Source organism: Lontra canadensis, unplaced genomic scaffold (assembly GCF_010015895.1).
Source record: "Lontra canadensis isolate GAN:19392208 unplaced genomic scaffold, GSC_riverotter_1.0 scaffold113, whole genome shotgun sequence".
NCBI lineage: Eukaryota > Metazoa > Chordata > Mammalia > Carnivora > Mustelidae > Lontra > Lontra canadensis.
Window position 1 is genome coordinate 734788 of NW_022631107.1, and position 27194 is coordinate 761981.

The following is a 27194-nucleotide window of genomic DNA, read 5'->3' on the forward strand; positions in this document are numbered from 1 at the left end:
TTGCTTGACTTATTTCACTTAGCATAATCTCTTCCAGTCCCATCCATGTTGATGGAAAAGTTGGGTATTCATCCTTTCTGACAGCTGAGTAATATTCCATTGTGTATACGGACCACATCTTCTTTATCCATTTGTCTGTTGAAGGGCATCTTGGCTCTTTCTACATTTTGGCTATTGTGGACATTGCTGCTATGAACATTGGGTGCATATGGCCCTTCTTTTCACTACATCTGTATCTCTGGGGTAAATACCCAGTAGTGCAATTGCTGGGCCATGGGGTAGCTCTATTTTAAATTTTTTGAGGAACCTCCACACTGTTTTCCAAAGTGGCTGCATTAAATTGCATTCCCACCAACAGTGTAAGAGGGTTCCCCTTTCTCCACAACTTCTCCAACATTTGTTGTTTCTTGCCTTGTCAAGACCAGTGGGTCAGAATTTGCCATTCTAACTGGCAAAAATGTGGTTTTGATTTGAATTTCCAGGATGACTAATGATGATGAACACTTTTTCATGTGTCTGTTAGCCATTTGTATGTCTTCTTTAGAGAAGTGTCTGCTCATGTCTTATGCCCATTTTTTGACTTGGTTATCTTTTCTTTGGGTGTTGAGTTTGAGAAGTTCTTTATAGATCTTGGATATCAGCCCATTGTCTGTAGTGTCATTTGCAAATATTTTCTCCTATTCTTTGGGTTGCCTCTTTGTTTAGTTGACTGTTTCCTTTGCTGTGCAGAAGGCTTCTATCTTGATGAAGTCCCAAAAGTTAATTTTCAAAAATTTTGTTTCTTTGTCTTTGGAGACATGTCTTTAAAGAAGGTGCTATAGCTGATGTTGAAGAGGTTACTGCCCATGATCTCTTCTAGGATTTTGATGGATTCCTGTCTCACATTGAGGTTTTCCATCCACTTAGAGTTTATCTTTGTGTATGATGTAATAGAATGGTCCGTTTCATTATTCTGTATATAGCTGTCCAATTTTTCCAGCACCATTTATTGAAGAGACTTTCTTCCATTGGATATTGTTTCCTGCTTTGTCGAAGATTAGTTGACCATAGAGTTGAGAGTCCATATTTGGGCTCTCTACTCTGTTCCATTGGTCTATGTGTCTGTTTTTGTGCCAGTACCATGCTGTTTTGGTGATCACAGCTTTATAACATAGCTTAAAATCAGGCAATGTGATTCCCCCCAGCTTTCTTCTTCTTCTTTTTTTTTTTTTTTTTTTTACATTTCCTTGGTGATTCAGGGTCTTTTCTGCTTCCATGTGAATTTTAGGATTGTTGGTTCCAGCATTTTGAAAAATGCCATTGGTATTTTGATTGGGATGGAGTTGAAAGTAAAGACTGCTCTGGTAGCATCATCATTTTAATGATAAAACAAAATTTATTAAATTAAGTGAATGAGAAAATAGCTTTCAGTTTTCCACATCAACTATTAAAACATCAAATTGGATTTGACCCCTAAAGTTGGAATTTTTTAAATATGAGAAACAGTTCTCAGAAATGTGGGGGTCCCATTTTTCAGTGCCTTCTTCCTTTTGTTCGGCAGACTCAAAGTGGTATACTCTACATGGTTTTCAGAGGCCAGAAAACCTGGCCTCTATATTTCGGTTGCATTGTGTGACCTCGGACAAACTTCCTCATCTGTAAAATGGGAATAGTAATATATACATCACAGAATTGTTGAGAGTAGTAGAATATAAGTAAATCATCCATCCATATTATTATATATGTTTACCAGTAGACATAGTCTATATATTATAGTAGGCCTCCAGGAAATGGTAGCTATATACAATTTATTGAAAAGATACTTTCACTTGCTTCAAAGTGCAAAAGATACAAAGAGGTGCATGTCACTTTTGAAATATTCTCACTTCTTTTTCTTAGTCACATAATATCCCTTCTTGGGGTCAACTGATGTATCAGTTTCTTGTGTATCTTGTTAGAGACATTTTGTATATCTACAAGCAAGAATTTATATTCTTTCCCCACTTTTTTTTTATTGCACGAACGAAATTACGCAATTCCATGTTTTCTTTTTTATCACTTGAAATCATCTTATAAGTTGTTCATGTAGGTTAAATTTGTTTTTAAACAGTTTGGCTAAATTAATTTAGACATAGCTGTGTATTTGTGTGTCTCTCTCCCACACGCACTGCACAGCCATCTATTATATAGGTATATTCCAATTTAATTACCAAATGTAACCCTAACTACTGGATATTCATTCATTCATTCATTCGACAAATATTTATTGAAGACTCACCGTGAGTCAGGTTGGGCCCTGGCAATGCATCAAAGAACAAAACAGACACAGTCACTTCTTTCTCATTCTAGTGAATAGGAGGCTGGACATTCCATTTTGCCCCATCCTTTGCTGCGCGGTGCTTCTGAGCCCCACCGGCGCTCAGTGGGTCAGACTAACCCAGGCTTCCAGCATCCCTCCGGTTGGGGGTGGGATCCCAGAGCGAGAGCGGGCGGGCAGACGGAGGAGTCTGGAATGACTGGAAAACTCCCCGGCGCCCGGAACTCCACGCCCATCCAGACGCGAGAATGAAGGCAGGCTCCGGGATGACGTGAAAACAGTCTCAGAAGAGGGCAGGGGTCCTCGGGGCGTCAGTCCCGGGTGTGAGAGCGGAGGCCTGCTGCGTTCATGTCCCCTCCGCACTGTGGACAGCACCTGGGGACTCTGGAAACCACTTCTTTAATTACGCCATTTATTGAGGGGGAACCAAAGACCGGGAGGGCGAAGGCGAGGGCAAATGCCCACCTCAGTCTGGGGTCGGGCGGGGGGGAGCTGCGGGGCGCGGACAGGATCAGTGAAGTCAACGGCTGGGCAGATGGAACCGGCTAGGAAACTAGGCACCTTTGGACGTCTACTAGAGACGCGCAGAAGGCAGGCCTGGGTCCCGCAGAACCCGTGGCGGGGCGGGCGGCTGGGGGCCCAAGCCCTTTAAACTCCAGGCGCGCGGGAACAGCTGCCCAACAGCCACTGGCTGGCGGGGCTGACGGGCGGGGCCGCCGGGCGCGCGCCCCCGCTGGCCAACGACCTTCTCCCCTTCCCCCACCCACCCGGCCTCGCCCCCTCGCTCCCTCGCCGACGCCCCACCAATCAGCGACTCTCTCGCCTCCCGCCCCTGCCCGCACCCCCGACACTTGACAACCCGCGCGGAAGGACTGTGGAGGCGGGGCTCCTGGCGGGTGTGTCTGGGCGACTGCCGTTGTCGCGCGCTCCCCCGGAGTTTCGAACGCAGTTGGCCCTCGAGGCAGAAAAAAATATAAGAACGGCGACCAATGGCGTGGCAGAAAGGACCCGCGCGCAGGCTCGGCCCCGCCTCCCTCGGCTAGAAAGAAGTCCAGGCCCGGCCATTGGCTCGCGCGACCTGTCACTCGCCGCTGCGGCCAGCGGGCAAGGGCCTCGCGGTGATTGGTTCCGCCCAGGCGCGAAATGTAACGCGGGAAAAGCCGAAGCAGTGACCCAGGCGGCAGGTTGTTATTTTCGGGGGCTCGGCGCAGCACGTCCTGCTTTCCTGTCACCGAAAGGCAGGCCGCCCGCAGCTTCCCGCTGCTGCAGTTGCGTTGGGGAGTACAAAGAGCGGAGGGCGGGCCTGACCCAGGGTTGGGGTCTGGCGCTGGCCGCCGAGGGCCGGCCGATCCGCGCCGCTCCTTCGCTGGCCGCCGCGCAAGAGGATTCCGGGAAACGTCCGCCAGCCATGAGCCGGCGGGACTGAGCGCCGGCGACTCGGGAGCAGCGCGGCAGAGCGGAGCAAAGGGCCAAACCGGGGCTCAGGGAGTGCGGCTGCCGGAGCTGCTGATCGGGCGATGATCCGGGGCATGGAGGGGCCGATGGCGGACAACCCGCAGCAGCCGCCGCCCGTCATCTTCTGCCACGACTCCCCAAAGCGGGTGCTGGTGTCGGTCATCAGGACGACCCCGATCAAGCCCACGTGCGGCGGCGGGGGGGAGCCGGAGCCGCCACCGCCGCTCATCCCCACCAGCCCGGGCTTCAGCGACTTCATGGTGTATCCGTGGCGCTGGGGCGAGAACGCGCACAATGTGACGCTCAGCCCCGGGGCCGCGGGGGGCGCCTCCTCGGCCGCCTTGCCCGCCGCGGCAGAGCACCCGGGGCTCCGAGGCCGGGGCGCGCCCCCGCCCGCAGCCTCAGCCGCCGCTTCGGGAGGTGAGGACGAGGAGGAAGCGAGCAGCCCAGACAGCGGCCACCTCAAGGTGAGCGGCGCGGGCGGGCGGGCGGGGCGCGGGGCAGCCACGGCCCGTTAACGGCGCGGCCCGGGAGCCGGCGGCAGACGCGGCGGGTGGGGCGGGGCCGAGTTTAAAACGTGAGGTCGCTCCGGCCGTAGTGGGGGCGGAGGCGGGTGACAGGACGCTTACGTCACTGCCGCGCGCCAAAATCGGGTCCCCGCGGGGGGGGGGGGGGCGGGGCAGCGGTCACGTGACGCGAGCGGAGGGGAGGCGGGCTGACCGGAGGCCCTCGGCAGCAGGTGCATTGAGCTGCCGCTCAGTCTGGGGTCGCGGAGGAGGCAGGTCTTCTGTTGTACCAACGCTCGGCTGACCGCTGAGTCCTGTCTGGCTGGAGAAGGATTGGAGGGGCTGCGAGCCTTCAGCTGTTCCTCAGGGTGCAGCAAGCGAGGGGTTTGCTTAGATTGGGCTGCATCAGCGCAGATACCCCGGCCTTAACTAAAGATGCCCTGCAGAGATGGCCGAAGAGCGAGAAGGGGCTTAGGGGAATCTTCAGCAGAAGTTGGGCATTCTCTGCCGTTCGTTCATCCAGCGTACTGCTTGGCTAGTTGCTGAGAGCACCCGGTGGACTGGGACGCTGTTGTCGTTAACCTGGAATTGCCCGCACTCACACTGTTTAGAGCTGGGAAAGATGTGACTACCTGGTTCTGGTTCAAGTCTGTACTTTACGGATCAGGCAACTAAGCATTAGAGGGGTTGGTGAAGGGACCTCCCCAAGGTCATACAGCTAGGTAGTGGGAGAGCTGGGACTATGGTCGAGTGTTTGTGGCTCCTGATCCTGAAGCATGTATTCAGAGTGCTTCTCTGCTGAAATATAGTTATCTCTATAGACCGTGACCTCCTAGAGGGAGGGAATCATTTTCTCTGGAAGACTGTTGAACTTTAATAATGCACACTCTAAATACTGAATAAAAGTGCTTGGTAAATATTTGTGTAATGAATGAATTGTGCAAATATAAGATTAATATTCACGTTCTATTTGTTGAATGGCTGTCAGATAAGTAGTTGACTACAGATAAATCAGTGGATAAGTGCCTATATTGGTAAATATTGTATCTATAAATTGAAACAGGTTTACCTGCAGTAGCAAAGATCTTGAAACTCCTTGTGTTTTGAGCCCTGAGGAAATTGATATACACTTTGATACTAGTGGCATAATATTAAAGAACTACAAAGTTATTAAACTGTTCTTTGACACCCTTTCAACTCTTGAAGGGGCACTTCAGTAAAAATTTGAAACAAATTTGAAAGAACAAGCTGTGTACTTTTAGTTCTAACAGAGCTGAGTGAGTTTGTGAAGGAAACAATGACTGTTGCTGTCACTAGGTAGCAAGATGGCTTAGTAAGATTGCTGGGTAGTCTAGATATTTTCCTGTGTTGAGATAATTAGCTTTTAAAAAAATTAGGTTTTATCATTAAGAACCATAAAAGCACACATGCACAAATAATTGTGGAAGATTTTGCATTTACTATTTTACAAATAATAATAATTAATTTTGGATTATATATAATAGATAAATGAAATTTATAAGTGTGTTCTTTTTGGCCTAAAAAACTTAAATTTCATACACCTTGTATAAAAGTTGCTCACACACTGCATGGGTCTGAATTTTAATTCTTCGTTGTCTGCCTCTTTTCAGAGGTAAAATATACCAGAAATCTAAAAAGACTGTTTTATATTTCACTTTTTTTTCTCCTCACAGTCATATTTCAGAATTACTGGTTAAATTGATTTTAACTTGTTCTTTAGTTAATACAAGAAATCTAGCTACAGCTCTAAAAATTCATTCATTTAGCTTTCCCATCTTGAGGGGAAAGGTCTGAAATATACCTTTATTTAAGGATCTTAACCAGTTTCATTTGTGATCAGCACACTCTAAAGATAGTTACATCCTGCTTTACTTTGTTTTGTTTCTCTAAAGTAGTTGTAGTTCTTTATCTCTACATGCATCATGGGTGAATGGTGCTGTCTGAATCTTTATTTTATGGAAAGATGGGTGACCAGTAACCTGTTTCCTCCTAGCCCCTTCTCTCAGTATACAGGTTAGAGGCAATAACAGCTGTGAGTTTAAGGACAACATTTGTGTTTATTTATTGTCTATTTGTTGCCACTGCTCCCATCTGAGACCCTCACAACCAAGTGTGAGCTCTTGCTTGCTCTCTCGTTTGTTCCTGCCCTACACTGCCTCCCCTGCCTGTGGGGAGAACATCCGTCACCCACCAACTTATTTAGGCCCCTCATCAAAAGTTTGCTTAGCACTGTTGGGGTGTAATTATTAGCACTATCTTCTCTTTGTTTGTAGAATTCCAGGAGGGGAGGGAAGGGAGCAAGTCTAATTTCTCTCTGCCATAGGTTATTTCCAAGCCTCTGCACCTTGTACCCTCTACTCAGACTATGTTCAGAAGGTTACTTTTTCACTGTGGGACCTGTGTAGTTCGGCTTCTCTGTGCATAGCCTCAGATACCATTCACTTTTCAGGACTTGACAGCTGCCTATCCCACCAACCCCTTCTGTTCCCTGTACACCGCACATCATCTTACAAATAGCAGATTCATACAGATAATTTTGATCAGCACCATGTTAAACATGTTAATATAGTAGCTGCCATTTTTTGCCTGGCATAGCAAACTGCTGGGCTCTGTGTTGAGTGTTTTGAATTCTTTAATTATCTTGTTTACCATATGAACTTGGAGGAATTAGAGAAGAGAGTCCTCAAGATTAAATTTAGTTAACATCATATGGTAAGTGACAGAACTGATTGGAACCTACCAAAGCCCTTGTTCTCAATCCCTATGTGATATTGTTCCTGTATATATCATGTGTGAATTGGCTTTACGGGTTTATTCTTTTTTTATATCAAGCTGATGAAAGCAGACTTAAGAAGTACACACTATTTACACCTATTGTATCTCAACTGAAATGCTTTATGAGGATACATAAAATACAGCAGACAAATGAAAATTAAGACTCAGAAAGTTGTGCAGATAGGACAAGGTGGGAAATAGAATGAGGAAGCAGATATAAAAGTCAAAAGGTATTTGGATCTAAACCTGAATTTGAAAGGGAAAAAGTGATCAATTACTTTTTTTTCATTTTTTTTTTCATTTTTTCATTTTTTTCATGTTCTTTTCAAGGTATATATGCCTTCCTCTGAGACCTATTTTTCTTTTCCTTCTAGGTTGCATTTGTACATTTTATTTGAATTTTACTTTGTATAAAAATGTATCAAGGACTTTTAGTTTTTTCCATCGTCACATGAATACCCGGTTGGAATATAACTTTTTCTAAAACCTCAGTAAATGTGTATGTTATTCTAAGTGGCTTGAGAAATGACCCAAATTCTATTAAATAACTTTTTAAAGATAGTTATTAATGTTGAAAACTCAAAACATTTATCATGTATTATTTCAGAAAACATTTTGAAAATCACTAATCTACCTTCCAGTGGTACTGAAGTTCTGTCTTAAAAATTAAATTTACCTAAGTATGCCAATATTTTTGGCAATTTAATCATTTTGCATCTTTCTAGTAGCTTATTTCATAGGAGTTGCCACATAATAAATAGAATGTGTTGCATTAAAAAAAAATATTTCATGTATTTATTTGTCAGAGAGTGAGAGAGAGAGGAAGAGCGGGCCCAAGCAGGGGGAGCAGCAGGCTGATGCAGGACTCGATCCAAGGACTCTGGGATCATGACCTGAGCAGAAGGCGAATGCTTAACCAGCTGAGCCACTCAGGCATCTCTGTGTTGCATTTCTTGTTAGCTTTACTTTGTTTTACGAACCGTCAAGCAGTCCTGACAAGATTAGTCTATTAGACTATAGGTATACTTGATTGCTGATGAGTTAGTTAACACTCTGTTATTATAAAAATGTACGTAGAAACATGGTTTTATTGCTAAGGCCAAGATGAAAAGGACCTTCTCTAAGTAACACAGCTCATTTTTGTATGTATAGTTTAAAAGATGCTCTTTAATCATTTATTTAGGGCATCAGATGATTACTTGCCTTACTTAATTTTCTCAGTTGAAATGATACACTCAGTGAAGCCTTACCTGTATATGGCTAGGATGTTGTATTATACTGTATTTTTTTTAGCTCTCTATTTCTCAATGCAAATACATGATTTGAGCTGGGAAGCAGTCAAATTGTTAACTTTTAAAATACTCAACTCCCCCTACCTCCCCCCATTAAACATGCTTAAAAAATATATTTTAACTAGGAACAGAAAACAGTAATGGATAACCTAAAAATTTTGATATTAACCAATTAGTTATTTCAAAGTATAATAGAGGCAGCAGTATGTTTTTATGTATTTAAAAATACTGGAAGGGGTGCCTGGGTAGTTCAGTTGGTTTATCATCAGGCTCTTGGTTTCAGCTCAGGTTATGATCTCATGGTCACGAGATCAATCCCCAGGTTGGCTCCACACTCTGAGGAGTCTGCTTAGGATTCTTTCCCTCTTCCCCTCCCTACTGTTTCTCTCCCCTCTCAAGAAAATAAATAAAATCTTTTTTTTTTAAAATACTGAGAAAAGATCTTTCATAGCACAGGAGTTGTGCCACTAAGGTTTTTTAAAAATTAAAGTATAATTAACATACAGTATTACAGTTTCAGGTGTGCACTATAATGATTCAGCAATTATGTACATTTCTCATCGCTCATCAAGATAAGTACAGTCTTAATCCCTTTTATCTCTTTCACCCATCCTATCTACCTCTGGTCTGGCAAGCATGAGTTCATTCTCCATATTTAAGAATCTGTTTCATAACAGTTTCATAAATTTCACATATGAGTGAAATGGTATGGTATTTGTCTTTCTCTCATTTATTTCATATAACATTATGCCCTCTGGGTCCATCCATGTTGTTGCAGATGGCAAGATTTCATTCTTTTTAATGGCTGAGTAATGTTCCTCTGTGTGTGTGTGTGTGTGTGTGTGTGCGCGCGCATAAACCATCTTTATCCATTCATCTATGGATAGACACTTGGGTTGCTTCCGTATCTTGGCTGTTGTAAATAATGCTGCAATACACATTGTATGTATCTTTTTGAATTAGTGTTTTTTTTTTCCTTTGGGTAAATATCTTAATAGTGGAATTCTTGGATCAGATAATTCTATTTTTAATTTTTTGAGGAACCTCTGTACTGTTTTCCACAGTAGCTCCACCAGTTTGCATTCCTACCAGTAGTGTTCCTTTTTTTTCTTCATCTATGCCAACACTTGTTATTTCTTGTCTGTTTGATTTTAGCCAAGGGTAAAATGATATCTCATTGTAGTTTTAATTTGTATTTTCCTGATGAATAGTAATGTTGAGTGTCTTTTCATTTGTCTGTTGGCCATTTGTATGTCTTTGGAAAAATGTCTGATCAGGTCCTCTGCCCATTTTTAACCAGATTGGTTTTTTTGGGTGTTGAGTTTGGATAGTAACCACTTATTAGATGTATCATTTGCTGATATGTGATGTGATGTGATGTGATGTGATGGCTTTTTAAGGCTTTTACTTACATACATATAATTTCCTCTCACATTTTATTGGCCAAAGGAAGTGATGTGGCCAAGTTGGCCTCATTGGTACCCACACATAGTGAGAGAGGGGCAGTGAATATTTTTATCTGCTGTAGTACCTTTCCACGTTCCTTTTTTTCCTTTGGTGGCCAAAAAAAAATTAGCATCTTAATCATTTTTTGGTGTTAACTATATGCACATTGTTGTGTAACAGATCTCAGGAACTTATTAATCTTGTAAAACTGAAATTGTGTATCCACTGAATGTCCCTTTTCTTTCTCCCCACAGTCCCTAGCAACCACCATTCTATTTTCTAAGAGTTTGATTAATTAGATACCTTATATAAATGGAATCGTATAGAATTTGTGGTGTGTGTTTGTAATGGCTTCTTTCACTTAACATGTTGTTTTTAAGGTTCATCAAGTTATAGTACATTGGCAGGATTCTTTTTTTAAGGCTGAATAATTTTCCATTGTTTTGTATATGCTACCTTTTCTTCATCCATCTTCCAAAGGACATTTAGATTGCTTCCATCTGTTGACTGCTATGGAGATAGATTTTAATATCTAAGAATTTTTAAAAAATGACTTAACCTATAAGATAACTCATCCATGTTGAGATTGGCCTTTTCTTTCAAAGTGAAAATTGATTGAATGGAATTTTTCCTGGAGCCTATTGTTATCCATCAAGGTTTTGGCCTATTGTTTGTAAACATTTGGAAGGCTTTAGGTTTTTTATATTGCAGACAGTAAAAGCATCTTCATTTTGAATGTAGTTGTACATAATCCTTTTATCACTTTTCATATAACTTGTATGTGTAAAATTTAACCTAACCTGGGAAATGAGAAAGATTTTTTTCCAAGTGAATGTTTATTTTATTTTATTTTAAAGATTTTATTTATTTATTTGTCATACAGAGAGCACAAGCAGGCAGAGTGGCAGGCAGAGGCAGAGAGAGAAGCAGGCTCCCCGCTGGACAAGGAGCCCAATGAGGGCCTCGATCCCAGGACCCTGGGATCGTGACCTGAGCCGAAGGCAGCGGCCCAACCTACTGAGCCACCCAGGCGTCCTGTGAATGTTTATTTTAGATTAGTTCTAGATATATGGGAAAGTTAAGATAGTACAGGGTGTTCCCATAAATTACATACCCTGTTTTCCCAATGCCAACGTCTTACATTAGCAGAGAATATGTGTTTCAATTAATGAGCCAGATTGATACATTGTTATTAACTAACATCCATAGTATATTTCAGATTTCCTTAGTTTTTAAGCAGAATTGAGGTGTAATTCATATAACTTAAAATTAACCACTTTAAGGTGTAATTAAGTGACATTTAGTAATTCACAATATTGTGCAACCACCACCTACATATCATGTTTCAAAACATTTTCATTACCTCAAAAGAAAGCTCTGTACTCATTAAGCAGTTAGTCCCTATTCCCTACCACAGGCAGTCTCTGTAAACCAATCTGTGTTCTGTCTCTATGTACTTAACTATCCTGGATATTTCATTACATGGAATTATACAATATATGGCTTTTTTTGGTCTGGCTTCTTTCATTTAGCCTATTGTTTTTGAGGTTTAGCTACCCTGTGGCATGCATCATTTCTGTTGAGGAATAACATGCTATTGGCTATGTGTATGTATATGACATTATATCATACTCAAATTTTTTTTTCTATAGTGGCTGAACCACTTTACATTCTCACTAGCAATTTTTGAGGGCTCCAGTTCCTCTATCTTTCTGCCAAAAACCACTTTTATTTCCTATTTCTCTTTTTGAGTATAATCTAGTTGGTGTAGTATAATCTAGTGTGAAGTAGTAATCTTAACTGTGCTTTTAAAAAAATTAAAAACCTTTTTTTTTTTTTTTGTCAAGCTTTGTTGAGATATAATTGACCTCATTGATTTTGATTTGTTTTTCCCTAATGATTTTGGGCATCTTTTCATGAGCTTGCTGCCCATTTCTATAACTCCTTTGGAGAAATTCCCATTTAAGATCTTTACCATTTTTTAAAAAGTTTTATTTATTTATTTTGAGGCGGGGAAGGGCTGAGGAAGAAAATCTTAAGCAGCTCCCAGCTGAGTGCAGAGCCCAACATGGGGGTTATTCCCACCACCCTGAGATCAGGACCTGAGCTGAAATCAAGAGTCCAGTGGTTAATTGACAGAGGCACCCTGATCTTTACCCATTTTTAAATTGTTTTTTGTCTTTTTGTTGTTAAATTTTAAGAGTTCTTTATATATCCTAGGTACTAGACCCTTATAAGATATATAATTTGCAAATATTAATCCCCTGTTCTGTAAGGTTATCTTCTCACTTTCTGGAGAAAGCCCTTTGATATGCAAATATTTTATAACTTTAAGGCCAGCTTATTCTTTGATGCTTATGTTTTTGATGCCATATTTAAGAATCCATTGCCGCATTCAAGCTCATGAACCTTAATCCCTGTTTTCTTTGAAGAGTTTTAGAGTTTTAGCACTTACATTTTGGTTCATGATGCACTTTGAGTTAATTATTTTTAAAGATTTATTTATTTTAGAGAGAGTGCACGTGAGTGAGGGGAGGGGCAAAGGGAGAGAGACTCTTTAAGCAGGAGATCAGGACCTGAGCCAAAACCAAGAGCTGACTGCTTAACTGACTGAGCCACACAGGTGCTCCGAGTTAATTTTTAAAGTTTATTTATTCATTTAATTAAACTCTGTACCAGTGTCGGACTCAAACTCATTATCCTGAGATCAAGAGTTGCATGTTCTTCTGATTGAGCCAGCCAGGCACCCCTTGAGTTAATTTTTTTAATATCATGTGAGGTACGGATACAACTTCATTCTTTTGTATGTAGAAGTGAAGTTATCTCAGAATCATTTGTTGAAGAGACAATTCTTTACCCATTGAATGTTCCTGGCACCCTTGTTGAAAATAAGTTTGCCATAGATGAGGGTTTCTTTCTTGCCTCTCAATTCTCTTTCACTGGTTTATGTGACTTTCCTTCTGCCAGATCCAGACTGTCTTGATTGTTGCTGCTTTATAGTAAGTTTTGAAATAGGGACATATGTGTCCTTCTACTTTGCTCTTTTTAAATATTGTTTTGGTTATTTGGAGCCTCTTATAGTTTTATATGAATTGGAGGATCACTTTTTCCATTTCTAAAAAAAAAAAAGGCTTTGGAATTTTAATAGGGATCGTGCTAACTCTGTACATCACTTTGGGTAGCATTGTTACCATCTATTAAGCCCTCCGATCCAAGAACTGTATCCCCTAAGTTTTGATATGTTGTGTTTCTGTTTTCATGTGTGTCAAGGTATTTTCTAATTTCCCTTGTGATTTCTTCTTTGACCCACTGGCTGTTTAGACTGTGTTTAATTTTCACCTATTTGTGAATTTTCCATTTTTCTTTCAGTTTTTTATTTATAGTTTAATTCCATGTTTGTCCCAGAAGATACTGGATGATTTCAGTCTTTTAAAATTTATCAGTACTTGTTCTGTGGCCTAACAAATGGTCTTTCCTGGGGAATATTCCATGTGCACTTGAGAAAAATGCATATTTTGCTGTTTTTGTGTGGAGTGTTCTACATATGTGTTAGGTCTAGTTGGCTTAGGGTGTTGTTCAAGTCTTCTGTATCTCTGTTGACCTGTCTAGTCATCCTATCTATTATTAAAAGTGAAAGTCTCCAGTTATTTTGAACTCCTTCTCCTTTAGTTTCTGTCCATTTTTGCTTCATATTTTGGGGGCTCTATTGTTAGGTGAGTGAGTGTTTGCAATTGCTATTTTTTTATTGTTTATCCATCTTTTCTCTCCCTCTCTCTCTTAAAGTAAGTTCTAGGCCCAAGGTAGGGTTTGAACTCACCACCCTGAGATCACGAATTGCATGCTGTACTGAGCCATCCAGGAGCCCCTCCATCCTTTCCCTATTTGTGTTTATGGATTTAAAGAAGTCTGTTGTAGATAGCATATAGTTGGATCATTTTTTAAAAATAAATTTTGTTAATTTCTACCTTTTAATATGCAAATTTAAGCTATTTACATTTAAAGTGATTACTGTTAAGGAAGAACTTACTTTTGGTATTTTGTTATTTGTTTTTCTATATGTCTTATACCTGTTTGGTTTCTCAATTCCTCTCTTACTGCCTTCTTTGTGTTTATTTTATTCTTTGTAGCATACTATTTTCATTCTTTCCTTTTTGTGATTTTTTAGGTTTTTTTTTTTTTAAGTGATCACCCTGGGAATTTCAATTAATTTCTTAGACTTAAAACAATCTATTTTGAATTATTACCACCTCAGCTACAATAGTGTACAAAAACTCTGCTCCTATCCATCTCTATCTCTCCCTCTTTGTTATAATTGCAAATTATATTCTCTTATATTATGTTCCCATTAACATAGATTTGTAACTTTTAAAATATGTTTGACATTTGTCTTGTTTTAAAAAGTTTATCTATTTATTTATTTAAGCAATCTCTACCCCAGTGTGGGTCTTGAACTCACGACCCTGAGGATTATGAGTCACACACTCCTCTGATTGAGCTAGTCCGGTGCACCTAGCACTTATTTGTCTTTTAAATTATATAAGAGAAAAAGAGGAGTTATGAGGCAAAAATACAACACTTTTAACATTTGTGTTTACTTATGTAATTACCCTCACCAGTGTTCTTTATTTCTTTGTATGGCTTTGAGTTTCTCTCTAGTGCCCTTTTGTTTCTGCCTGAAGAACTCCCTTTACATTTATTGTATGGTAGGTCTACTAGCCATGAACACTCTCTGCTTATGTTTATCTGATAATGTCTTAATTTCTTTTTTCATTTTTCAAGGATAATTTTGTTGGATTTAAGATTATTGGTTGACTTTTTTTTTTCCTTTCAGTACTTTAAACATGTCATCCTACTGCTTTCTATAGTTTCTCCTGCGAAATCAGCTGTTAATCTTAGTGAGGACTCTTTGTACCTGATGAATTGCTTCTCCTGTTTTCAAGATTCTCTGCCTTTTGACATTTTGACCTAATGTGTCTCAGTGGATCTCTTTCTTTGTGTTTATTCTTGAAGTTCATTGAGCTTCTTGGATGTCTAGACTTACATCTTACCAAATTGGGAAGTTTTCATCCATTATTCCTTCAAATATTCTTTCTGCCCGTTTTTTCTCATGCCTTCTGGGTCTCCAGTTATGTGTATCTTGGTATGCTTGATGCTATGGTCTCAGTACTTGTGTACCCCAAAATGTGTTTGATAAAATCCTGACTCCCAAAGATGATGGTGTTAGGAGTTAGAGCCTTTGGGAGGTGCTTATGTCATGTGGGTGGAGCCCTTTTGAAGGGGAATAGAGCTTTTATGAAAAAGGCTCCAGAGAGCTCCAATGTGAACACACAGCTGGAGGGTGCCAGCTACAAGTCAGAAAGAGGGCCCTCACCTGTCCACACCGGTGCCTTGATCCTGGCCTTTCCAGTATCCAGAACTGTGAGAAATACATTTCTGCTGTTACAAGTTCCAGTTACCCAGTAAGTCTTTTGTTTTAATAGCCCAAATGGACTAAGACACTTGATTTCCTACAGGTGTCTTGGACTCTTTCCATTCTTTTCTCTTTCAGTTCCTCAGGCTGGATATTTTCAAGTGACTTGTCTTCAAGTTTGCTGATTCTTCCTGACAGTCAAATCTGCCACTCAAATTCTCAAATTTTTCCATTCCGTTTATTGCAATTTTTAGCTCCAGAATTTGTTTGGTTTCTTTTTATAATTTGTTTCTTTAAAAAAAAAGTTTTTATTTATTTTAGAGAGAGAGCAAGTGAGCAGGGGAAGGGGCAAAGGGAAAGAATCTCAAGCAGACTCCCTGCTAAGTGCAGAACCTGATGTGGGGCCTGATCTCAAGATATTGAGATCATGACTTTAGCCAAAATCAAGAGTTGGATGCTTAACCGATTGAGTCACCCAGGACCCCTTTTTAATTTGTTTCCTTATTATTATTTTCTGTTTGTTGAAAGTGTTCTCCTGTCTTTCCTTTGTCCTTTGTCCATGGTTTTCATTACCTCTTTCAGCTTATTTAAGACCGTAGTCTTTATCTAGTAAGACCAGTGTCTACTTCCCCATGGTGTGTTTCTATTAATTTCTCCTATGTATGGACCATACTTGTATTTCTTTACATGTTTAGTAACGTTTTGTTGAAAATGGGATGTTTTGACTATTGTGGTGACTCTGGAAAACAGATTCTTCTCCCTTAAAGTTTGTTTTTGTTGTGTCCTGTGGGTTGTAAATATTTGTTTTGTGAATTTTCTAAACTATTTTTGTAAACTCTATTCTTTGTTGTGTCTGTTATCTAAATTTCTGTTTCATTAGCTTGTAGTCAGCTCAACATTGCTAGAGATTTTCTTGAATGCCTGGAGCCAAAAATTGAAAGGGAAGAAACTCTTGACTTTGCAGAAATGGCTCTGTGTTATAGCTCTCCTTCAGTGCTTAGACTCATTACAACTCTGCCTTAGCCTTCATTTCCTGCTTGTGCCTAGCAGAGGATCAGTCAGAGGTGAAAACTTAGGGTCTTATCAGGTCTTTTCTGAGCATGCTTCCTGCCCTAAGTGTGTGGCTTTCTTAATTTTTATCTTTAGGATACCAGGGCAGTTTTCAATGCCCTAATTTCCCAAAGAAACTCTCTCTCCAGCTTTTCCTCCCAGGCTTTTGATGTGTCCTTTTGTCTCAATTGAAATCTTTTGCCCCAGGAGACAAAAAGTTATTATTGACCTTATAAGGTTTTTGTTTTTCTGTCCTGCATATTCTTTTTTTTTTTTTTAAAGATTTTATTTATTTATTTGACAGGCAGAGATCACAAGCAGGCAGAGAGGCAGGCAGAGGGGGTGGGGGAAACAGGCTCCCCGGTGAGCGGAGAGCCAGATGGAGGGCTCCATCCCAGGACCCTGAGATCATGACCTGAGCCGAAGGCAGAGGCTTAATCCACTGAGCCACGCAGGTGCCTCAACCTTATAAGGTTTTTGAGCAATGCTCTCTGTTTAACTGCTTTTCTGACCTAAGAGAGTTCTGTTAGGTAAAGCAAAAACAAAAGACTTTGTGTCGGTTCTTTAAGTAGCTGTCAGACAGGTCAAGACAGACAACCCAAATACTTTTAGAATCAGGTCTGCTTTGCTTTCCCTGTAGCCAGGGACTAAGGTCTCATATTGAGAATGAAGGTTCTTTAAGCCCACTGTGGGCCCCAGGGAGAGGCAAGCAGTAAAAATGCTGCAAAGTTTTCCTACTGTTTCACGTTGCCTGCTTCTCGATTCAGTGTTGACTGAGTTGCTGTAAATCTCTAACTATTTTCTGGAGTTGTGATAAAGGTGATTTTGACAGTTTGTTCAATTTTTCAGTGATCTGTGGTGGGATGGGGCTTTGGAGCTACCTACTCTACCATTTTCACTGATGTCACGCAACAATTTAAAAAATGATTTATTGTGATATTTTACTTTAATGAATGGATCCAGGAAATTACATTAATGTTTATACAAATTGTTAATAGGATGGAATCCGACGTGGCAGACCCAGAGCAGATACTGTCCGGGATCTAATAAATGAAGGAGAGCATTCATCCAGCAGAATCCGTTGTAACATCTGTAATAGGGTGTTTCCACGGGAGAAATCGCTCCAGGCTCACAAAAGGACTCACACAGGTAAATTGAGTAAAAGTAATACTTAAAGCTGATTTGTTGTTTGGGCCTATAAATTAGTATTTTAGTTGCCTTACATTTCCTTATTGTGAAGTTTTTTCAAACAGGCATTGTATAGTCCATTTCTTTTTTGGTAGGAAGAAATGGTTTTCTCAACACTGGTACCATGTGACTTCTAAAGGTATCATGGTAATTAATCTAGTTGTCATAGGAATGTTACTGCTAAATTTAGTTCTGTCATTCTACCTACCTGAATTTTACTTGATATGCCCTTCAGCTGTCTTTATAATTGTTAAAACTGACTTGTAGGCCAAATACTAAAACACCATGTGTCAAGTGTCTAGGAGAATTTCTAGAATCTTCAGTGTGCCATCAGAATGTTTGGCCTAGCCATCTAATCTAAGGTGAAATATAATGTTTCAGAATTAAATGTGCTGTAGGTAACTATCCCAGGACTATCACATATCTCTCTTTGTGCCGACAAACTGTACTTATATTTTAAATACTGGATAGGAGTCAGGAAATAACAGAGAGGGCCCTTGTTCTTTCCATAGAGAAAGTTGGCCCCCGAGAAGGAGGCTTTTGGTCCTAATAATGGCATTTAATAATTTACAGATGAGTTAACTGAGGCACCAAAAGAAAGCAATGACCACTGCCTTACAACCTCCCACACCCTTGGGTCTAGGGTGACAGCAGCCAACACAGTAGCACATGTGGCTCTTGAGCACTTGAAATTTAGCTAATCTAATTGAAAGGGGCAGCATGTGTAAAATGTGCTTAGTATGAAAAAGAATAAACTTTGATGACTTTGATATTGTTTCCATATTGAAATTATAATATTTCAGATATATTGGGGTAAATAAAATATATTATCAGAATTAATTTCACCTGTTCCTTTTTGCTTTTGTAATGTGGTTACTAGAAGTGGTTCACATTTTATTTCCATTGGGCAGTACTAGTCTAGAGCTTGGGCTTTTAAGGCTTAGTTGCGCCCCCCCCCCCCCGTGTTTATGGTCACCACCTGGTTTTGCTTTTTGTTTTTGAAAAGATGCATTTTAATAATATGCTAGAAAATAGTTTTCTTAGCCAAATCCCTGAAAAAGGGTAAAGTTTTAATTTTGAATCATTTTAAAACTAAGGTGGCCAAGAGGTTTGGACTTTAGGTACAATTCAGTAAAACCATTACTAAATGAAATATCTGGTTTTGAAAATTTGAGAATTTTTCAGATTTTTTGAAAACTAATTAGTCTGAAATATCCCCAAATAACTGGTTCACAGGCCATAGAGTATGTGTTGCTTGTGCAGTTAAGGTTCAGGACCCTGTGGCATAACGATAAGACCCCTGAGTCTCAGGCCTGATCAACCGCCAATCTACCATGTGTCACCCCAGTACTTTTGGGTCTTGGCCTGCTATGCTGTACACGAGAGAACTGAGCCCAAGATCTGCATGTATGGCTAAGCCCCAGTATGTAAACACTTTGTAAGAGACTTTCCCCTTACTATTTTAAATAACTCCCTGTATCTTGTGTTTTATTAATTTGTGTTTAACTATCATAATCATTTACTACATTTCTAAATAATGAGACACTAGGGAGGACTTGTTAGTGTTCTTTGGATCATTTGGGAAAGACCAATGCATAATTGTTAATCAAAGAAAGATTTAAAAAAAAGTAAGTTTAATTACGGTTGAACAAGATTTTCAAGCTACTTTCTCAAGCCTAGCACTGTGTTGTATGTATGAATTGCGATGGAGTACAAAGTATTATACGTCTTTGTATCAGGAAGTGCTGGGATACATAAACAACGGTGGATACTAAGTTCGCGAAGGGAAACGTAGTTCAGTTATTTGGAAGTGACAGGGAGGTAGGAGGAAAGTCACTGAGAGCCTACAGCACTGGGAAGATTTGAATGGGCAGAGAAAATTGGATTTTCAAGTAGAATGAGATGACAAACAGCCTTATGGAATGAACGAATGTCAGGAGTGAAGTAAAGATAAACTTGGTCCTCTAACCCAGTAGCTACAGTGCAGTTATTAGGGGACCACTGAAAGTCAGCAGGTCATTTTCACTTGTTCAAGGGGTGCATTAGGGTTTGCAGTGATTTGGGGGTAGTTCATATGACAAAAGCAAGTGTTCCATGGCATCCCCTCCAGAAGTGATGTGCAAGGAGTAGAGGTCCGCTAGGGTTCCTTCTGGGTGGGAGGGCTAAGCAGGCGTGGGAGATGTAGGATTTGGATCATGGGGAGAAAAATGACCGGATAAGCCAAAGATAACCTCAGGACTTTCCACGAGGGAACCTAAAAGCTCAAGGTCCAAGGACATTCTTTCTGTGCTTCCCTGTGGAAAGCTGCTTGGTAGCATGGAAGTGCTGCTGTTAGCATTAACCCTTGCAGCTTTGTAGAGGCTGTGACAGGTTTGGTTGTTGTTTGGAGTTATGACTTATACAGAGGTTGATTCTCTGTCCCTTTCTCTTCTCACCTTATTGTCTCAGATATAATACATGATATTTGTCTACTTAGGTGAGAGACCCTATCTGTGTGACTATCCAGACTGTGGAAAAGCCTTTGTTCAAAGTGGACAGCTCAAAACACATCAGCGTCTTCACACCGGAGAGAAACCTTTTGTTTGTTCAGAAAATGGTATGGTGTTAAGATTAAGGTTTATGTAATAACTGGTTTTGAGTTAAAAGTGAAATTATCTTTTACTTGAGGTTTTTTTTTAGGAGGAGAGATTTTGATGTAGATTTTATAAAACATCATAAGCTCTCTTTCTAAATTGTGTTCCATGCTCATTTTCTGGGAAATGATTGATTTGTAAATAAAATACTCTTTTTAGATGAAAATCTTCAAGGCCAGTTAAAAACCGTATATTCAGGGGGCACCTGGCTGGCTCGGTCAGCAGAGCATGTGACTCTTGCTCTTGGCTTTGGGAGTTTGAGCTCCATGATGGGCAGAGAGATTACTTTAAAAAATAATATTATATTCAGTTAGAGGTGGTAGAAAGATCTATAAAAGTAAATACAGCCTTTATGGTAGGGTTCTATTTTGGTTTTAAACTTTGTAACTATTAAATTGAAGGAAACACATCATTGTCTAAATTTTCAATAAAGGGGGAGGTTTTACCACTTAGTACCACTGTTAGTAATTTCTTGTCACTTTTCGTAAGTGATTTTCTAAATCACATCACAATTTTTCTTTTTTTTTTTTTTTTTTTAAGATTTTTATTTATTTATTTGACAGGGAGATAGTATAAGTAGACAGTGTGGCAGGCAGAAGGAGAGGAAGAAGCAGGCTCTCCCCGCAGAGCAGGGAGCCAGATGCAGGACTCAATCCCAGGACCCTGGGATCATGACCTGAGCCGAAGGCAGCTGCTCAACTGACTGAGCCACCCAGGCGCTCCTCACATCACAATTTCTTGCGATGTTTTCCTTATGCATATTTTTACATAGTTATACCTGAAATTCAGTATAGTTTTGTGCTGTGGTTCTTTGGTTCTCTTGATTGTTGTCCGTTGTTACAAACGTCTACACTCTTCTCCAGAAACCAGTATTGCACTGTATGTTAACTAACTAAAATTTAAACTAACAGGAAAAAAACCCCAAAACCCCAAGTGTTTACGCACTTCCATTTGCTTAAGCACGTACACAATGATGGCCTCAATGTTGGATATTGAGTGTTTGTTTTTGTTTTTTTTTTTTTTTAAAGATTTTACTTATTTATATGACAGACAGAGATCACAGGTAGGCAGAGAGTCAGGCAGAGAGAGAGGGGGAAGCAGGCTCCCTGCTGAGCAGAGAGCCCAATGCGGGGCTCGATCCCAGGACCCTGAGATCATGACCTGAGCCAAAGGCAGAGGCTTTAAGCCACTGAGCCACCCAGGTGCAGTTGAGTGTTTGTTTTCAAAATTCGTTTATTGCCAAAAAGCTGAGAGGCACGGCTTCCTCAGCTAAAATAAAGCTCAGTACAGCTTAGTTCATCTTATGGAATGTTTCCTTACAATAGATTCCAAGAATGGAATTCTTAAGTCAGAGGTTTTGACCATTTTTGTTAATAAATCACTTTCTGGTGGGGTTGATGGATTTATGTTGCCATGACTAAGAGGTGAAGGAATTGCTTCCCCTTAGGGTAGTTTTTCTTTTTTTTTTTTTCCCTCCTCCAAGTTATAGAATGCTAAATCCCATGGTCTTAATTTACTTTTCTTGGATACCAGGGAAACTGAACATTTTCCATGTCTGCTGGATGTCCAGATTCTGATTAGTGTTTCCCTCTATGTTTTGAAGGCTGCCTAAGCAGATTCACCCATGCAAACCGCCACTGTCCGAAGCACCCTTATGCCAGGCTGAAACGGGAGGAGCCCACAGACGCTCTCAGTAAGCACCAGGCTGTGGACAACCAGGCTGCCGCCGAGTGGTTGGCCAAGTAAGGTTCTCTCTGCACTCCACTGCAGAATACCGCCCAGCACATGGGTTGACATGGGGAGCTTCGACAGTTCTCTCATTTTAAATAAGTTGCTTTTGTACACATTTTATAAAATAACGTGGAATAGTGCTTTATTTCCTTAAACTGCAGAATTGCTAAGAGGGGCACGGGGATCTGGTGTGTGATAGACAACAAATACATGATACTAATTAGTCTGAGTGCCCAGCCCACCATTTATTATAAAAGCAAGAATTTTCTTCATTTTCTAAGAATGTTATATGTGTATTGTATTCCACAGTGCAGCCTGTCTTCCTTTTCTTTGTATCACATATGTGCTGATTATTACTGGGATACAGATTAGAGGTTCTTCTAAAGTAAAGTTCTACAAAGCACCCAGCTTAATATTTTTTTGAATGGCAACCAGGGGCCAGTATAAAAAAAAATTTCTCCAAAGGTATTTTGATTTGAGAAGTCGTTTTTTGTGTACAAACCAGCATGAGCTGTTTGAGACCCTCCTACTTCTTTGGATTCCTCTGCACTTAGGATAAAGTCTGGAATCCCTCTGCTGTAGCTCTGCCTTCCCCTGGCAACGCACCTGTCCTCAGCTACGTTGGCCTCCTGTGTGTCAGCATCACTCACACTGTGGCTCCCAGGCCTCTGCTCCCTGTTCCCTCCGCCCAGAATGTCGCTTTCCTCTTAATTTAGCCACTCTGCTCTTTCTTCTTTTCTTACTGGGGTCAAACATCGCTTCAGAAGTTCTTCCCTAACCCACTCGCTAACCCCAAGAACAAACAAGGTTAGACCAACTTAATAGACGCTTTTACAACACACTGTGTTTTCTCTTTCAACACCTTCATCACACATTTATTTGTTCAGTGTCTATCCTCCCTGCTGGACCAGAAGCTCCACTTGGAGAAGCATTACCTTTGTCTTATTTACTGCATCACTTCCTCCCTCCTTCCTCCTGCCTGGGTTCTGCCGCCCCATTAACTCTAATTTTGTCCAAGTCAGAAACCTCTTGGTCATTTTGCCTTTATCCTTCTCCCATCTACTCAGTGACAGACTGATGGATTCTACTCAGTGTAAAGTCTGAACCCTTTATTATGGCATTTGAAGTCCTTGATTGCCTGGTCCCTGCCGACCTTGCTAAGCTTCTTCGCCGTTCTCTGTTCCTAGTTGTCCTTCAAGTCATACTGAACTGTTCGCATGTCTTTTTTTATGCCTTTGAGTATTGACCACATTTTTCCAGTTTGAGATATCTGGATTTCCTGAAATCTAGTAGTTGTATTAATTTTGTGTGTATGATTTTAAAAACAGTTTTACTGAGGTATAGTTGACACGTGATAGATTGTATACATTTAAAGTGTACAGTTTGATATGTTTTGACATATGTGTACACCTGCAAAACCATCATCACAATCAAGATGGTGAACATATTGGTCACTTCCAAAAGTTCCCTCATGCCTCTTTGTAATTCATCACTTCTGCTCTTCTCTGCTTTCTTGCTCCCCAGACAACAGTGATCTGCTTTCTGTTACTGTATACTAGTTTGCATTTTCTAAATTTTTATACATATGGAGTCATACAGTATGTACTTCTGTTGTCTGGCTTCTTTTACTCTATGTAATTATTTTGGAATTCATCCACGTTGTGGACTGTATCTGTAGTTTATTTATTTTTTTTTCAGTTTACTTTTTTTTTCTTTCTTGAAGTATAGTTGGCACTCAGTGTTACATTAGTTTCAGGTGTACAACATAGTGATTCGACAAGTCTATGCATTATGTTTGCTCTCCTCAAGTGTACTACCGTCTGTCACCCTACAACTTGAGGTTCATTCCTTCTTACTGTTGAGTAGTAATCCATTGTGTGAATACACCTCAACTTATTTATTTATTCACCTGTGGCTGGGCATTTGGGTTGTTTTTGTCTATTACAAATAAAGCTATGTAAATATATAAGTCTTTGTATGGGACATTTTTGTATGAGTGCTACTGTTCTTTAAATATACCTTTCTTCACTTACTTCAAGGTAGAACATTTTTTCTAGGGAATTATCAGTCAGCTATGTAATAGAAAAATGGTGATGTCTCTTAAATTTTTGAATTAGTTCTATGTGTTACAGATACTAATCTATCATATTCTGTGGGTTTCAAGTTTCTCATACTTACCTCTGTGAGAAGTCACCATCTCTCTGTGAATAGGATAAATAGGTTTCTAATGATTAGTCTACTTTTTTTTTAAAGTTTATTTCTTTATTGAGGTACAAGTGACAAATAACATTTGTTCTACTATTGTGTATTTCACTGTAGTCCACTTCACATATGATCTTAAAGGCAGCTATCCTTTTTTGGCAAAAACCCATGACTAGGGAATGGAGTAGAAGACCCATAACTGCCCATTTTTGATTTTTGGAAAACTGAGCAAGTCCCTCAGTTTCTGGACCCTCTATAATGGGAAATACATGTAGTACGTGTGAAATTCCTTTATAGCCTTATAAACTAAAACACAGAAAATAATACTGTGGTAAAGAACCTGTTTTCAAAAGAAAAATAAACATTTTGAAAAGGTCATGTAGAGATACAGCTAATGTGCATGCATTTCATATAGGTATTGGGAAACGAGAGAGCAGCGTGCCCCCACCCTGAAAGGAAAGCTCGTTCAGAAGGCCGATCAGGAGCAGCAGGACCCTCTGGAGTACCTTCAGTCTGATGAGGAGGACGACGAGAAGCGTGGTGCCCAGCGCCGGCTGCAGGAGCAGCGGGAGCGCCTGCACGGCGCCCTTGCACTCATAGAGCTCGCCAACCTGACTGGAGCGCCACTCCGCCAGTAGCCTGAACACTGACTCTTCCACTGTACAAAAGTACTGCCCAGCGTACTTAAAAAGTAGATCCTTGGGCATAAGCTAAGCACCTTATTTGCTTATCATAGGCTGCTATTCTGTAGAAATTTATGAAGAATGTCATCGCCCCATAATATGGGGTGAGAGAGAATTGCACTTTTTTTATATGGTAATGGATTTGTTGTAAAGTTTAAAATATTTTGTAAATATGGGACTTCTAGTACAGGGTAGAAAAGGATATATTGTGGGAAGCTAGATTTTGCAAGTTTAATGCATTCATTGGAAGCAGTTCTCACAGGAAGCACTTTCTGAATAAGACACTTGTATGAAAAAACAGAATGGTACATGTAGCCAAAGAACGTTGAAATAGATTATTTATAAGATCATTTTTAACAATGTATATTAGTATGTTTAACAATACTGTAAACACTGAAGCAAGCCAGAAAGTATAAGATATGTGTGTAAGATATGTATTTTTAAATTGCAAAATAGTGTGCCTAATGAGAAGTGGGAAACTGACTATTTTGGAAGATATTCTAAGTTATAGACTTTGGAAGAAGAGATTTTTGAGGATCTTGGTGAGATGCACAGTAGTTAAGAATTTTCAGAATTGGAGTCCTATCAGTCTTATTCTATCTTTCTGAGGCTTTACAATTCACTATGATATTTAGGTTTGAAAAGCACTTGGCATCCCTATTATGTTAACTTGGGAACTTTTGCACATTGCATATTTCTCATTTGCTGAAATTGAGTGATTAATCTTGCAAAGTCTAGATAACTTGGTAATTGTTTTTTTTTTTAATTTTTTTAATATTATGGGCCCTGTAATGAGATTTGGCACTTGGATTTTATTAATAAAAGGGACATCTACAGGGTGGTTCTGTAGTGAAGTTTTAGATCTTTTGTTAGCAAACACTAAATTTTAATTGTACTGCTTGTTTAGAATTATTAGCAAATGGAAGCCTCCTATTTATATTTTCAGTGCATAAAGCCACCTTCTTGCTTTACTTCAGAATAACATGCCAAGCAATTTTGTGTTCACTAAATTTAGTTATCAGTTAAACACTGCAGAAAATAGTAGCTACTCAAATAAGTAGGTTTCTGGAATAGTTTCAACTGCAAGTGTGTTAACTTGTGTGGTGGTTTTAAGCCATTTTTCCAAATGGATGAAGTTTTTAAATACCACTTTATGTACTGAAGCATAAACAGAAAAATTAAGACCTGAGCAGTTCACCTCCTTTATGTATAGGCATAAACCTCCATCATTTAAGCTTTTGTTTACGCAGAAACTAAATGACATGCATAGCATGGTAATTTGATAGATTGCTTAATTGGAGTAAACGTCAGAGTAATAGAGGGAAATATGGGCTCTCCAGCGCCTTTTTTTTTTCTTTTTTGAAGTTGTAGCCTATGGATGTAGTTTAAACATTATCTAAAATGTAGGCTTCTTTATCCAAAAATTCCAGTGTGTTGCAGTACACAGGTAGTTTAAAATACGTAGCCATGGGGAAGGGGTGGTATGTAAATGTCTTGAAAAGAAGCAAAAGTGTGAAAGATGATAGTAACAAATAATGTGTGTGAATGAGGACATACTTTAAAAATGTAATTCCTCTGTACAGTAAATTACAAATCTTGAGGGATTTTTTTTTTGTAATAAGAGAATTTATATTTGTAATGGTCTAAGAATTTTGTTTGTAATCTGGTATATAGAATTTTAACTTGGAGCACTTATAAGCACAGTAAGAGAGTCTGTAGCATCAGAATTTTCATGGGTTAGGTTTCAGCATTTTCTCTAGAATTTTTTCTCTCAAATATAACTTAAATGAACTATGAAAAGCAACACTCATCGTCTTGGGAAATTTAAAATTTGATGAACTTACCTAAAGAAGAAAGGGCAGTAAACTTGTATTAAAAAATACAAATACATCCCAATTCATGAATAATAAAATTTAAGGCCTTCAAAAGTAAGGGGTTTTGTTTGTTTGTTTTTCTGGTCAGCTTTTGTCAACTATAATAGTTATATTCACAAACATTTTTTATTTGTATAATTGGAAGTTTAAGAAATTGTAACTACTTACTATAGAATATTTAAAATGTTCTTTTTGATATAAGCTATATACTTGGACAAAATACATTGGCATCTAAAATTTGAGGTGTGTTAAGACTGCTTTTTGTTTTAAAAATGTGGTTTACATTCAAATTTTTGAAGTGTTTTATGCTTCATATGGCTCAGTTGTAGTCTGGCAGAGGTAACAGCATAAGAATAAACATGCTGTAATTTTAAAAGATGCTTTGAATAAAAATTTATTTTAATTTACAGTTTAAAGTACATTTTCATTCTTGAACCCTTTATACTTTGTCTTCCTATCAACAGTATGATGACCGTAATATAAAAAAGTTTAAAAAGTAGAAACGTCATCTACAATCCTATATCCTCCCATATTCTTATTTGGTGTGTTTTATATTTCATTTCCAGTCTCCTTTTAGGCATCTGCTTAGCATAGTGAAATCATAGTATGAATTGCTTTTTCCTACTTTAAAA

General features: G+C 39.6%; 1 protein-coding gene across 1 annotated transcript; it reads left to right on the forward strand.

Moving 5' to 3' along the window:
* Positions 1-3620: 3620 nt before the first annotated feature.
* ZNF367 (zinc finger protein 367) lies at positions 3621-26969 on the forward strand. The gene is made up of 5 exons (XM_032840458.1): positions 3621-4218; positions 17250-17400; positions 19916-20035; positions 21676-21814; positions 24421-26969. Exons 1-5 carry the CDS (start codon positions 3814-3816, stop codon positions 24641-24643), a joined length of 1038 nt encoding a protein of 345 aa, XP_032696349.1. The 5' UTR covers positions 3621-3813; the 3' UTR covers positions 24644-26969.
* Positions 26970-27194: the final 225 nt, after the last annotated feature.